We start from the raw sequence: 13,465 nt of genomic DNA, 5'->3' as shown, positions 1-13,465 counted from the left end.
TAAATACAAATACAAAACACATACAAAATTTTAAAATTTTGTGCATATTATAGTTTATTATCATATTAGATTCTATAGGTTAATTCAGAAGCAGTTGGAAAAAAAAAATCAATGACAAATAATAGTTATGCTGAAACGAATTCAATGGATTTACACTGTAAAATTATTATTTTGTAAAAGATCAATCTGTCTTGAACTATTCACTTCACCCATAAGGAATTCCATATAATTTTTTCTATACATATATGTATATGTTTAAAATACACTAGTAAAATAGCATTTTTTTAATGAAACTGAATTAATGAATATAAGTCCTTTCAATAATGCAAATTATTTGAGAAATCAGAATTCATTATTAAAATTCTGAAAGTTTTAGGATTTGGTTATAACAAATAATTGTCAGGTTAAAAATCATGTCTTCAAAAAATGGAAAACTTTTTATTAAAAGTATATTTAAATGTTGTTTTTTACCAAACATTAGTCAGAATATTTTTATTTATCAATAATTTTGTTGAATTAAAATATTTGAGAGTACAGTAAAAAAAAAAAATCGGTATTAACCGAAATTAGCTGATAATTATTGATCTTACCATAATTGTCAGCTTGTCTGAATTTTAAAATTCTGTAATAAGATAGTTTTTAGTCAGTAAAATTAATGTGAAAAATTCCCCCATAATACATAGCATTTTAAACTAAAGAAATTATCAGTTATAAAAATAAAATGAAAAAATTGTATTCATTGTTACATAAAATTAAATAAAAGATTGGAAAATTATGGACAGTTGTATAGTTTTTCTTATTTAATGATTTGAAATGGTGCCCTTGGTTATTGATCTATTAAAAAATATTTTAATTTAATATGGTTATTTGTTATTTTGAGTCTGACTTTCCTCAAACAACTTTTATTTTCTATTGATTTCAATTGAATTTTTATCTACTTCTCCTGTAAATTGTGGAATTTTATAAAATTATCAGATATTAACTTAATTTTTAAGTTGACTTTTCTTAATTTCTGAAATATTTTTACTAATTTTCACTATAATAATTAGTTTTTAAAAATATTTTCCTTATATTTTCATACTTTTTTTCCTTCTCCAATAGACTGTGTGAAGGTTGTTATATATTTGATATATGTACTGTGATTTTTACCAGTTTTGCCAAATGAAAAGGTGTGATATAAAAGATCATGTTATAAATAACCATAGCAACTATGCCCTGTTTCTACCTCTTTACAAGTTAGACCAAAAATGTATCAATTGAGAGACTTACTCATATAGCAACCACATATTTGGAGAAAACCGGGAAAAGAGAAATCCTATAATTTAACACTGTTTCTACCAAGATATATGAATTTAATGGCAAGTTACTTATGATAAAATATGGCAAAATCCAAATCAATTTGTCATCAAAATCTTTTACAAATAATATCTTAAATACATTTCCAAATATAATTGGTTAAATTTGCCAAAAAACTTGTAAAGTCAATGGGGTTTTAAATAAATTTATAATAAGCTATATATATATATATATATATGCAAACATAATTTCGCAGATGTGTGGCTGAAAAAAAAAGAAACTTTTGGAATTAGTTTCAATTTATTTCATCATGGGAGACATTATGTATAAGGTAAAAAACGCTACATGGGTACATCAGTTTACATCATGACATAGCAAAAAAGGCAGAAATTTTTCCTTTCAGGGATTTTTCTGAGATTCTGATAGGGATTTGATACATGCCAATTTAAGCAAATGCATCTTGGGTATCTTTAAAAGGTATTTGTGTGTGTTAGACTTTGTGTATCTCTTTGCTCAAAGTGTGAGAAATTGCAATAGTCTTCAGTTCTTGAGAGTGCGTCTGAGATATAATTAAATAAAAATTGTGAATTGGATCAGGAAATAAGGGAACATTTTAGGATGAAGTTACCATGAACTAATTTAAAATAAAAATTAGGAAATTAATTAGGATTAAAATTAAATTAAGAGATATCATTACATACACATACACGTAATATACATAGGTGTATTTCAAAATTTTAGCCTTTATTAAAAGGCTAAATTTCAAATGTAAAATATCATCCAAACTGGTATCCATAAAAAAAAAAAAAAAAAAAAAAGAGTAACCTGAAGCACCTAATCGACTCTGATTTCAGTTTGCTGTCTGCTTTCAGCCTACAATTTTATTAGGTACAAGAATGAAAGTTCCAACTGTTAATGTTTTACTTTGTTATTCTCTGTTAGCAATTAAATATCTATCACATATAAAATGACTGATTAAATAATTTGGGCAAAGACAAATTAGGTCGAAAAGAAGAAAAACTCTTAATCCTTTTCTGATAAATTTGTCTGCAAGCTAAGGTAAAAATTCTTCTATACGGCATCTGTACTCATAAAGAAAAAAGTTATAAGGTCTTCCTCTGGCCTAGGATCCCATAGGATTTTTAAAAGTGGATATTTTGAGGGTGCTGTTTTCGGGGCTTCTCCAGATATGGCTGATCCATCTTAACCTATTGCTCCAGATAACCAGTGTTATCTGGAGCAATAGGTTAAGATGCTCAGTTTGGTTAAGAAGCTCATGTTTGTGGTTGCATATAGAGTTTTTATAATTCAAAATTGAATCTAATTCACCAATATCCTCTCTCTAGTACTGGGCCAATGATAATTCTAATGATCTTTCTCTCGAACATGTTCAGAGAACACTGAGTATTCAAATTAAGAGTCAAAGTTTCACTTACATAGAGCAGAACAGGCATAATTAGTCTTATAAATTCTTAGTTTAGTTTTTGAGATTTGATTGCTAACCCTATTTTTTACATTAACCTAGCCAAGAATTTTTTTTGTTTTACCAATTTAAAGGGACATTAGGTGGAGCAATTAGTTCTCTGAGTATTTAATTTTACATTAAGTGGTCTATATATAAAAAAACAATTTGTTTTGGTACCTTTTTTTAAGCAATTCTGACATTCTATATTTATATTAAGTTTTTTTTTCCGCTTTTCTTTTACAGCAATCGAAAATTGCTCTATTTGTGTTGTCTGCTGAAGTACAGAGAAATAATAAATGGAATTTGGTATTAAAAATGATTAGATGCATATCTTATGAAACTTCTAGAGGAGTTCAGTTGTTCAGTTATATATCTTATCTAGCACTAAGAAAACTTACTTTTAATTCTTCAGATCCAAATACCACACCAGATTACACACAGAAATTATTCGAAGTAAGTGGAAATCAGTAGAGTATATATTTATTATTTATTTATGTTATGATAATAATTATTATATAATTTTTAAAAATTTTTTATCACCAATTGAAATGCTACATGCTATTAAAATTTTTTTATTTTCCAATTGATTACGATATTGATTTTTCTAATTTTTAAATTATTTTGGTCTATTAGATTTATGGATTGAAAAATATGCATACAAATATCTGGTTTTGTATGTAATGTTGAATCATTTTGGTTGAGCATGTAATGGTGAAATAATTTTGGTCACTTAGCTCTTTAAGACAGTAGTAGAAAAAGTTGAGGGAAATGTTATAGAAAATTATTTATTTCTCCTACCCCACTTTCTTAAAAACTTGGAGAGAAATTTCTGACTAATTTGAGAAATATTTTGCTGATAAGGGAGAAAAAAAAAAATTTCGTATGCTTTTATTCTCTTGTCTTTATTTTTGTCTATCATTATCATTGTCATAAAACTTCCGGACTAATCTTTACTGTAAACATTGATAAATTTGAATTAATCCAAAATTTGAAATAATCCAAAATTATGCTGGTAGAAAGGAATCAAAGGCAGAAAATTCAATTTTTGACCCTTGATTCTAAACTCTACTTTTTTTCTGCCAAAAGTTGTTTTGAAATGAAAAATTTGATTTTATGCTGATATTGTTTCAACTTGAAATATTCTTTCCTTACCAAGTATATTAGCGAGGTTCATTTTCACACTTTATAAAATATATTTGTCAGATCAAGATCTAATAGCATTTTCTTAATTGAGTCAACAGACATATACATACAATAGATGCATATACACCCTATTGCTTTTATTATTATTAAAGATTTGAATAGAGAGAGTGAAATCTGAATAGGATAGAAATTTTTCTCATATGAAATTCTTAGTCCCGCAATGTACTCATTATAAATTTTAGTATTAACATAGAAGGATAACATGTATAGTATGTTTTATTTTGGTACTTTTGTTGTTACAAATATTATGCTAAGATCAGAAATCATGTTTTGTTAATTTTCTGTGTGGATTTATTATAGTTATAAAAGCTCATTAGTTAAAATTTGTCTTTTGTCATTTATTTATGAATTTGTATGTGCTATCTACATTATTGTTATTTATGTTTTTTTTTTAAATATTTTCTTTTCATTATATATTTTAGGTTGAAAATCTTATGCCAATTTTGGAATCAATTTCTCGCATTGAAAAAAATTTGCAGCTAGTAGCTATCAAATTCATTGATTTGTTTATTTGGAATTTGAAATTATCTTCGAAAGTAAGTGCCTTTGAAATATTTCAAAATTAGATTATTCATTAGTTTTGATTTTTAAAACGATATAATATAAAAATATGCCCAAAAAAAAGGGCTGTTTTTTAGTACCAAATTCTTGATAAAATTTGCAAAATAAGTTTTTTTTTTCCTTCAAATTACAATTTTTTTTTAGCATGAAAATTGCTTATATTTAGAGCTTCTCAGATCTTATGTGAATAATTAATAATAAATTACATTTGTTTGAAATAAAACTTAATTTTAATATATTCAAATGTATAGAGAATACATTTTATCTAATATTGAAATTTTTAAAGTCTTTTGTATACAGGATATTCAATAACTTAACTTTAATATATTCAAATATATAGAGAATATATTTTATTTAATACAGTAATTTTTAAAGTCTTTTGTATACAAGGTATTCAATTTGATTATGTTCAAATATCAGTTTTTAAGCCAGTAAGATTTTTATACTTACAGTTGGAAAAAATGCTTCATTATACAATAAAGAATATTTATTTTATGCTTTTAGAACCAATTAACATACTGCTACAAATTATGAAATTGCAATTTTTATAGTTTTCTTTATCCTATTTAGTAAAGTAATCTTGCCACCTGATATTTTAAACAAACAAACCAAAAAAAAAAAAAAAAGTTCTACTCTTCTATGATCAGTATTCATCAAGATGATCTTGAATCAATTATGAAGTTCTGAATTCCATTATTGTAGTCAATCAACAGCAACGTTGAGTTCATCATTCTTCTTTGAGGTTATTGTGGAAATCATCTAAAATGATGGCATTTAAAGTTTTAGAAATTGATCAATTTTGATTGTATATAATAAAATTTGTTTTATTGAAATGTATTTTATAGCAGTCACTATTTATTTTGTCCTTTTTCATTTTTACTTTCTTGTATAAGAAGTATACAAAAAGAGAGTATTGTAATTATCAAAAAATTCAAACTTGAAAATTTGTCAAATCTCCATGCTTCAAACCTCCCTGAGTTAAAAAAACACATTTTTGAATTTATGTCGGTAAATACAATAACTTAAAAATGCTTTGAATTAGATGGTTGAAATTTGGTGTGATTGTGTACATTAAATTTTGAACAAATTCCACTTGAAGAACGTGTTTGTTCAGCTGCCAATGTACAAGTACACTGTAACCACAGAGTGTATAGAGCTAGAAAAATAAAATTTAGTACACAGGCTTAGCATCTAAAATATGGATCCATATCCACTTTTGAAGCAAATCTGGCAAGAGGTCAACTTTACATAAATTGGCAAACTCTATGGGATTCGGAAATTAAACAAACTTCATACTTTTAAGCCTACCATTGAAGATTGGCCTTCTTTGAATTATTGAAAACATGACACATTTTTAATTTGTCTGAGAATTTATCACTCTAGATTCCTTCATAGACATCTGATATTAAATGATCAATTGCATATGTGTCCACATTGTGACTGTGGAGTAACAGTTTATCATATCCTTATTGAATGCCACATGCTCAACGCTTATTTTACTTCAAAACAACAGCAGTGACTTTGCCTTTGTTGCTTGGCAGAGATCCACATGAGAAGCTTTTTGTCTTTTTAAAATCTATAGGTTTTTATTCCATAATTTGAATTCACCATTATGGTTTCATTATGACTTTTTGTAATTTATCATCGTTTTGCCAATGTTTATTTTTGTATCACTTTTATAGAAACTGTTTTTATTAAATTTTGAATTGGAAATAAATTATCTTGGCACAGTATAATCCTCGTATGGGTTCTTGTGCCATAAAACCTGAAACCAACCAACCCTCAAGAGGTTGACTGTCTGTACTTTTGCATGTCAGCAAAAGTGATAATTCAAAATTGTAACATTTTTAATAAATAAAATTTGGTTCATGGTTTTAGCATCTAAAGTGCAGATAAAATTTAATACACAGTTTTATCACCTAAAATAAATAAACATATTCAATTTTGAATTAAATCTGACAATGGGATAACCACATGACAGTTTGTATTTTTGCATGCATGTATATGTAATGATGCAAAAATATAATGACTTAAATTAATAAAATTTGATATGTGATCTTGTTATTTAAATCTTAATTCTGTTTGTAAAATTGGTTGTAATTAATCGAAAAGAGAGTACAAAATGCATACAAAATTTTCTTTGCTATACTACAATATATAATTCTCATATGCAGGTTTCTGAAAATAAAAATCTTAGCTCTTGTAGTATTCATGACCTTACCTAAGATGCATAAATTTTTGCGTAGTAGTGAGGATACATATCTTCATTGAAGAGTTCATAATAAAAGGTTTTGAGAAATCATTCTCACTAATTTCAATGACTGTTCAATAGATACAGCATTTTCCTTTGTATTTTTATAATAAATTTTTATTTTATTTTTGTTAGAAAGGTTTTTGTTCTTGTAATATTCTAATAATCTAATTTATCTAATTATAAATTAGATTATTAGAAGATTACAATCTTCTAGATTATTAGAAGATAATAATCATCTTAATCTAATTTTATTTGTTTCAAGCATTATGCGAATGTTCAATTTACATAAATATGGATTTCTCCCATCTTGTATGTATCATACAATTAATTATCTTAATAAATATTTTATCATTTGAAGATAAGATTATTTGTTTAGTAATCATCCAGTTGACCAGTTATTATGGTATGAAGCCTTTCAGTTAAAAAAAAAAAAAAAAATGGTCTTTTATAATGACAAACTATTTTTTCTTTGATAAATTATCATCTAATTATTATAATGTGAAATTTTACTAAGAAAAGACATATTAAATATTAGTTCTTTCTAATGAAAGTGAAAAATATTTGGCCATTTGAAGGGTTTACTGAATATTTGTATGCCAGATATATTGTTAAATATTTTCTTATTTCTTTACAGAAAGAACTCTCTAAACTTTGTATTTCATTAAAGAGGTGTGGAACTTCTATCAGCAAGCATGTGAGTAATTTATTAATATTACTATGCCCTAAATTAATTAAAAAAATTTCTGATCTTTCAAGCGACAAATACATCTTTAAAATAAATGTTGATGTATAACAAAATATGCTGTTTTATTTAACTGTTGTTGTAAATAACTGTTGTAGCAATTTTGTACGATTACCACGGAACAAATCTTAATTTGAATGATTTATATGGTGATTATTGTCTGTTATAATAAATTTCTTTTTGTCATAGATTTTAATTATTTTTTTTCCCTGCTGATATAATAAGAATATTTCAAAATAGGTTGAATGTCTTTTTTTCCTTTTTAAAATTAAAATGTTTTATAACTATCATTTTCTAAAAGAGTTTTCTGCTCAGGGAAATTTAAATTCATATTTTGATTTATTTAAATAAACTTCTGAGTGTAGTATTTAGCTGCATATATCAGATTAAGAGGGTATGTAGATGCAAATGTAGCAATGGATTATTTTTAATATATCTATCATAATGGATTATTTGTAAAAATCATTGCGACTTTTGTAATGCAATCGTTATCTAAATTTGAGAAATGATTATAGAAGTTAATGTAATGAAGACCACAAATTTTCCACTTTTTACTGCAAAGTATAGAATAATATATATGAAGTAATAAACTTTTTAATTTTTTTTTATTATTAAAAGTTTTGTTTTGCTTTACAAACATAATAAAGTGTATAATCTTTTGTTTATTTTTCATGTTTATGCTGTTTTAAAATGTATGTTATAAATCTAAAATTATTTTGTTGTCATGTGAAAGAGCAGAAATAATCTATATAGATTGAAAAAATTAATTCATTTTACTTAATTACTAATGAAGGTTGCTTTATTTATAGTTTCCTACAAAAATGGATTACTAAATTCTTACAGTTACCTTTCAAGCATTAGTCTGTCCTTTCTTTCTATTTATATATTTATTTTGATTTTCCTGATTTGATTCTTTTTTTCAATATTTTTTTTATCTTTCCATTAGGCTACCAGACGACAGTATTACCTAAGTGTTATTTATTCAAGGATGAGCACTCTGGCTTCCTGTAGTAGTACGAAACAGGTTACTTTTTTTCTTAATATAATGATACTTTTAAAGTTTCTAAATACTGTAGAAACTTACCCATCAATTAATTCTATTTCTTTTTTTTTTACTTGCACATATCATGGTTACTGTTTTGCAATATTTTAGTACTTAATCTGAATAAAAAACACAAAAAAATTGTACAAAATAAAATTTAAAAAGTTAGCCAACAAATAAAGTAGTTAAAAAACTAAGCAAATTTTGGCAACCAACTTGTTTGCTTAGATTGTTAACTTTTTAGGCTGTAAAACAATTATTATGAAATGCAATTAAAAAAAATTATTATGTTATTTGACAAGGCTGAAAAACATGAATTTAATTGAATCAGTTCTTTATATATTATATCACATTCAAATTAATAAGTTACAATAATTACAAGAAAAAGGGAGGGGGGCAGAATTGATAATCAAGGACGAAAGTTTTTTTAAATCTTAATTTTAAAATTGGCAAAAGCAAGCAATTGAATGCCTTATGAATGAGTCTGAATTTCATCATACCATTAAAAATATTGTTACAGATTGTGTATCAAATTAAGTTTTAGAAAATTGTCGAAAATAAACAAAAATTGTATGAAAATAAAATTAATATTATTATTATTATTATTATTTTTTAAATTTTAGATTATGCAAAAAAACATAATTCCATTTTCATGAGATAATAGTTTGCAATTTTTATGAGATAAAGATTGCAATAATAAAATATCTTAGTCCTAGCTTCCAAAAATGAAACAATACCATTGACAATTGTGTAATGTGGGAACTTTACACAATGGTCTCTTTTTTACTTCCCCTTTTTTTTCTGTGTAGATCAGTTCAGTTTTGATTTGCGTGATTGTTGTTCTTTTTTCATGAAATTCCCTAATTGCATTTCATGAGCAAGCATGAAACTTTTGTAACTGCATGAAAGAATAGAAAACAATTCTATGGTGAGAATATTCAATTTATGAAAGTAGCTCGGTGGTATTTAGTCTATTCTACTTGAGTTTATTGAATGGTTTCTTTATTATTTAAGAAACTGACCAACTTCTTCTAAGTAGATTAAAGAATTTTTTTTAAAAAAACAGTGAGCTGCTCAAAATCCTTATTTAACACAAATTGGATGGATTTAAAAATCTATCCCGATTTTTCTGAATGGTTTCAAGAAGTTCGCTCGTTTATAAGTACATAGTACTTTCTTTGTAAGAATTTAATAAATCTAAGTAATATGTGGAAACAGGCACTTACTAGTTATGCCAAAAGAGGAAAAACATACAAGACTGCCTACCACAAAACAATCTATTGATGTTGAATTTAGTATCTGAAAGGAATGACATATCAAATCTGAAAATGCAAAATTTAATCTTCAAAAATGAACCTATTTCGAACTTTTTAGTTAAAGAACTATAATTTAAATCTTGATTTTTATGAGCATTAAAACTTGTTTTCTCACATTCATCTTTTAAGGCATTCAGTGATATATTAGAAATATTTTCACATATTTTCACTTAAAGTGAAATAGCTAAAATGTATAAGTTAGTCCATAGAAAAATGGCATACTCTATTTGTTACTAATTAGCTCCATGAAACTGGTGGCTGAAAAATTTGCAAAAGTTGCAGAAATTGATGCTCAAATACATGAATTGTTAAAAAGGAATAAATAAAAAAATAGCAATCTTGCTTTGTAACATTTTTTGTTAAGTAATCATTAAATGATTTGTATCATGATAACAAAAATGTGTCGTGTTTTATTTCACTTGAATCCTTAATTTAGTATGATTTACAATTAAAGAGCATAAGAGGTAATATATGCACGTTCCTTAACATATAAATTTTGTTTTGCTAAATTTTAGATAATAAAGATAAATTCATTTCCTCTGTATGTAAATATAAAAAGTTTCTTTTAATATGTTATTGTTTTGAATAATGTTAAATTGTTTCCTTTCCATGCTTTTTCCATTCCATCAAATCATATTCCATTATGACTAGCACTTAAGTGCTATTCATGCATTTCCTTGTATTTTGAAAATACGTACAGGAAAAATACAAGGAATTATTTTTTCCAGTTTTGAGTAGTAACCTTGTGTAAAGTAATAAAATTTAGATTCCTGTTAAAGTAAATAAAATGAATGTTCTCCTTTTTTTTCCCTCCTTTGCTATACTCCATGAGAATTTAGAAAATTGAGGGCAAACATTCATGAAATATAAATCAAATGTACAGGAAATGCTACAAGAGGGTAATATTATTTATAAGTAGTAATACAAATTTATTTGAAAACAAATTTATTCTTCTAGTTTTATTTTAAGCAAAAAGATCTATAATATTTTTCATGAAGTTCTTTTCTGAATTTGCATTACAATGCATACAAATTAAGCATATTCGGGACCACCCTTGGTGCCAATATTCTCGACGGATCTCTAAAAAAATTCACTCACATGAACTTTTAAATTTCGACTTTTCTTCTATAATGTTTCTAATTAATTTTTCAGATTTTAATTCATAATTATTTTTATTAATATTATTTCGTTTTATAATTTCTTTTTTATTTTAATTACTATGTTGATTAGTTTAAGTAATACTTTGAAATTAATCAATGAATAAACAAAATTTGTGGTTGTAATTCGCATATATAAATATTCATATTATATATTACAGAAATAAATTATTATGCATCCTATAAGATAAGTGCTTTTTTTTTGAAAAACTACTTTGATTATAATTGGTAAATAAATATTCAGCAAATTATCAAGATGATAATTTTAAAATAATAATTTAATTAGCAATTCTAAATACTGAAACATGATAAAGTAATTTAATATTTACCATTGATGAGCAATTATATTATATGGTTATGGTTTGGAAAAAAATAGTTCAAAATACACATTTAGTTTTCTGGTATTTGTATATTAACCATAATACATCAATTAATTTCCCCTGATAGGTTCTTTCCCAATTGTTTATCACTGACATCTGGTTAATGATGCACAAATACATGTTTCTTTACTGTAATACAATGAGATACACAGTTTTCATAAACGAGACTCTAAAAATAAAAATCTGAGCATTCATAGGTTTGCCCAAGTTCCATGATTTTATTTGGAGATACAGAGGGGATAGAATGCATGGGAAAGTTTTGGGGAGTCCACTTTTGCTGGTTTATGAATAAATACAAAAAAGTGAAACCTAATTCGAACATATTTTATTTTTACATAAACAAAGTACAACTACTCTTCTTGTATCCAGAAAGTGTTTTTCATTGGTAATTACTTTTAATAATACATGTACCGTAGTTACAGAAAGGCTGGTGTAATAGTTCCATTCATTTTTCAAGATAAATATTCTTAAGATTTCTATAATATCAAGGATATTAAAGAACGTTTATGATATCAAGAATATTAAAAAGTTTCTCCTTTCGATTTTTCTTCTGGAGCTTTGCATCATATTTGGGTAAACTGGAAAGTTGTGGGAATTCATTCCATTTGTAGAGCCTGTTTTACTTACTGCAATTTTTTCTGATATCTTTAACTAACATAATCAAATTTTGTATTAATTAGTTTTTTCTGAATTTATTATTATCCATTTCTGCCTACCTCCCATTTAATTTTCCTTTTTTCCCAAAGTATGCTCTTTTTCATTAGCGTAAAAAAAGAGAGAGATTATGCCATATAGTTTGCTATGATTTTTAATAAAGAAAGCAGAATGATAATTTCACTTTGGAATAAAATATTCCAAGATCAAATAATACAAGATCAATATAAATTAAATGAAAGTAAATAAAAGAATATAGGAAATTTTAAACTAATGAAATATGATAATCCTTTTATATTGCAGAATGTATTGAAAATGTTTTCTTATTATCACTCGAACAAAAAAAATTAAATTCAAATTGAACCTTAATAATAAATCAAATCAAAACTTCAATAAATTTAAATTTCAGTTGAAACTTTACAAACTTAAATAAATTCAAATTGAACTTCATAATAAATCTTCTTATGTATGCTTATTTTTTTTAAAATATACTATTATGTAATGTTTATTAATAATGTAATTCTGAAATTCATATAATATTTGCTAAATATATATGAAAATGTTTTTCTTTTGACATAATTTATTTGTGAGATGAGTTTTTGTGACTGATGCTTCCAAACATTTTTTCATAACAAATGAAAGTTTCAATTTTATTTTTGTAGATGTTTGATTTTGTAGAAGAACAAGAGGATACATCTAATGAAGAAGACAGTAATTCATCTCAGTCTTCACTGGAAGAACAGTCATTGAATACAGAGTCGAATAAGAGTTTTGATATTGATACTTCTAATGATATGCTACAAAAGGACAATATTGATTTACAAAGCACTGTAAGCTATAGATATAATTGATTAAAAACTTTAATCCTTTGACTACATATTTATTTGAAACGACTTTTGTATTTGAAGAACATTTAATTTTTTGAACATGTGAAGGTAGTATCTCTTTCATAAGAATTCATTCATTTCTTAATGTTCGAAATATATATTACTGCATAATATTGAGATAACTTAAGCTAATTAGAATTACAAAAAAAAAAAAAAAAAAAAAAAAAAATTTGAAACAAATATGGAACGTTCTGATACATCAAATGTACCCAAAGGGTTAAGGGCATTCATTTTTCACCCCATGTTGCACATTTATAATATGGGATCAAGAATGCAAAGAGAAGTCTCTATAATGCAGAGATTCTTTATCACTGAATTACATAAAGTATTTTTACCATACAACATGGGGTGGAGAATATAGAGGGCAGTTTCTATAATGTGAGGATCCTTTTCCTTTATCACTGAATTACATAAAGTAAAAGAACCAGATAAAATGTACAAGATAGGTCAAATGAATGCAAATTAGCAACAGAACTATAATAGCTGCATGGAAAGCATTCAGTTTTGC

The 13,465-nt window shown here is 25.5% G+C and overlaps 1 protein-coding gene across 7 annotated transcripts in view; it reads left to right on the top strand.

Annotated features, from left to right (window-relative positions):
• The window catches only part of LOC129984036 (uncharacterized), a 47,231-nt gene that overhangs the window by 19,469 nt on the left and 14,297 nt on the right, over positions 1 to 13,465 (top strand). For all 7 annotated transcript variants that reach the window (XM_056093795.1, XM_056093797.1, XM_056093798.1 and 4 more), the window contains 5 exons: positions 3,005 to 3,214; positions 4,387 to 4,500; positions 7,414 to 7,473; positions 8,468 to 8,545; positions 12,733 to 12,900. In XM_056093795.1, coding sequence (XP_055949770.1) covers positions 3,005 to 3,214; positions 4,387 to 4,500; positions 7,414 to 7,473; positions 8,468 to 8,545; positions 12,733 to 12,900 — 630 coding nt within the window. The remainder of the gene's footprint in view (positions 1 to 3,004; positions 3,215 to 4,386; positions 4,501 to 7,413; positions 7,474 to 8,467; positions 8,546 to 12,732; positions 12,901 to 13,465) is intronic.

The sequence above is a fragment of the Argiope bruennichi genome, chromosome 9, assembly GCF_947563725.1.
Source record: "Argiope bruennichi chromosome 9, qqArgBrue1.1, whole genome shotgun sequence".
NCBI lineage: Eukaryota > Metazoa > Arthropoda > Arachnida > Araneae > Araneidae > Argiope > Argiope bruennichi.
Note: the sequence above shows the minus strand (reverse complement) of the source record. Positions and strands in the feature narration are given on the sequence as shown.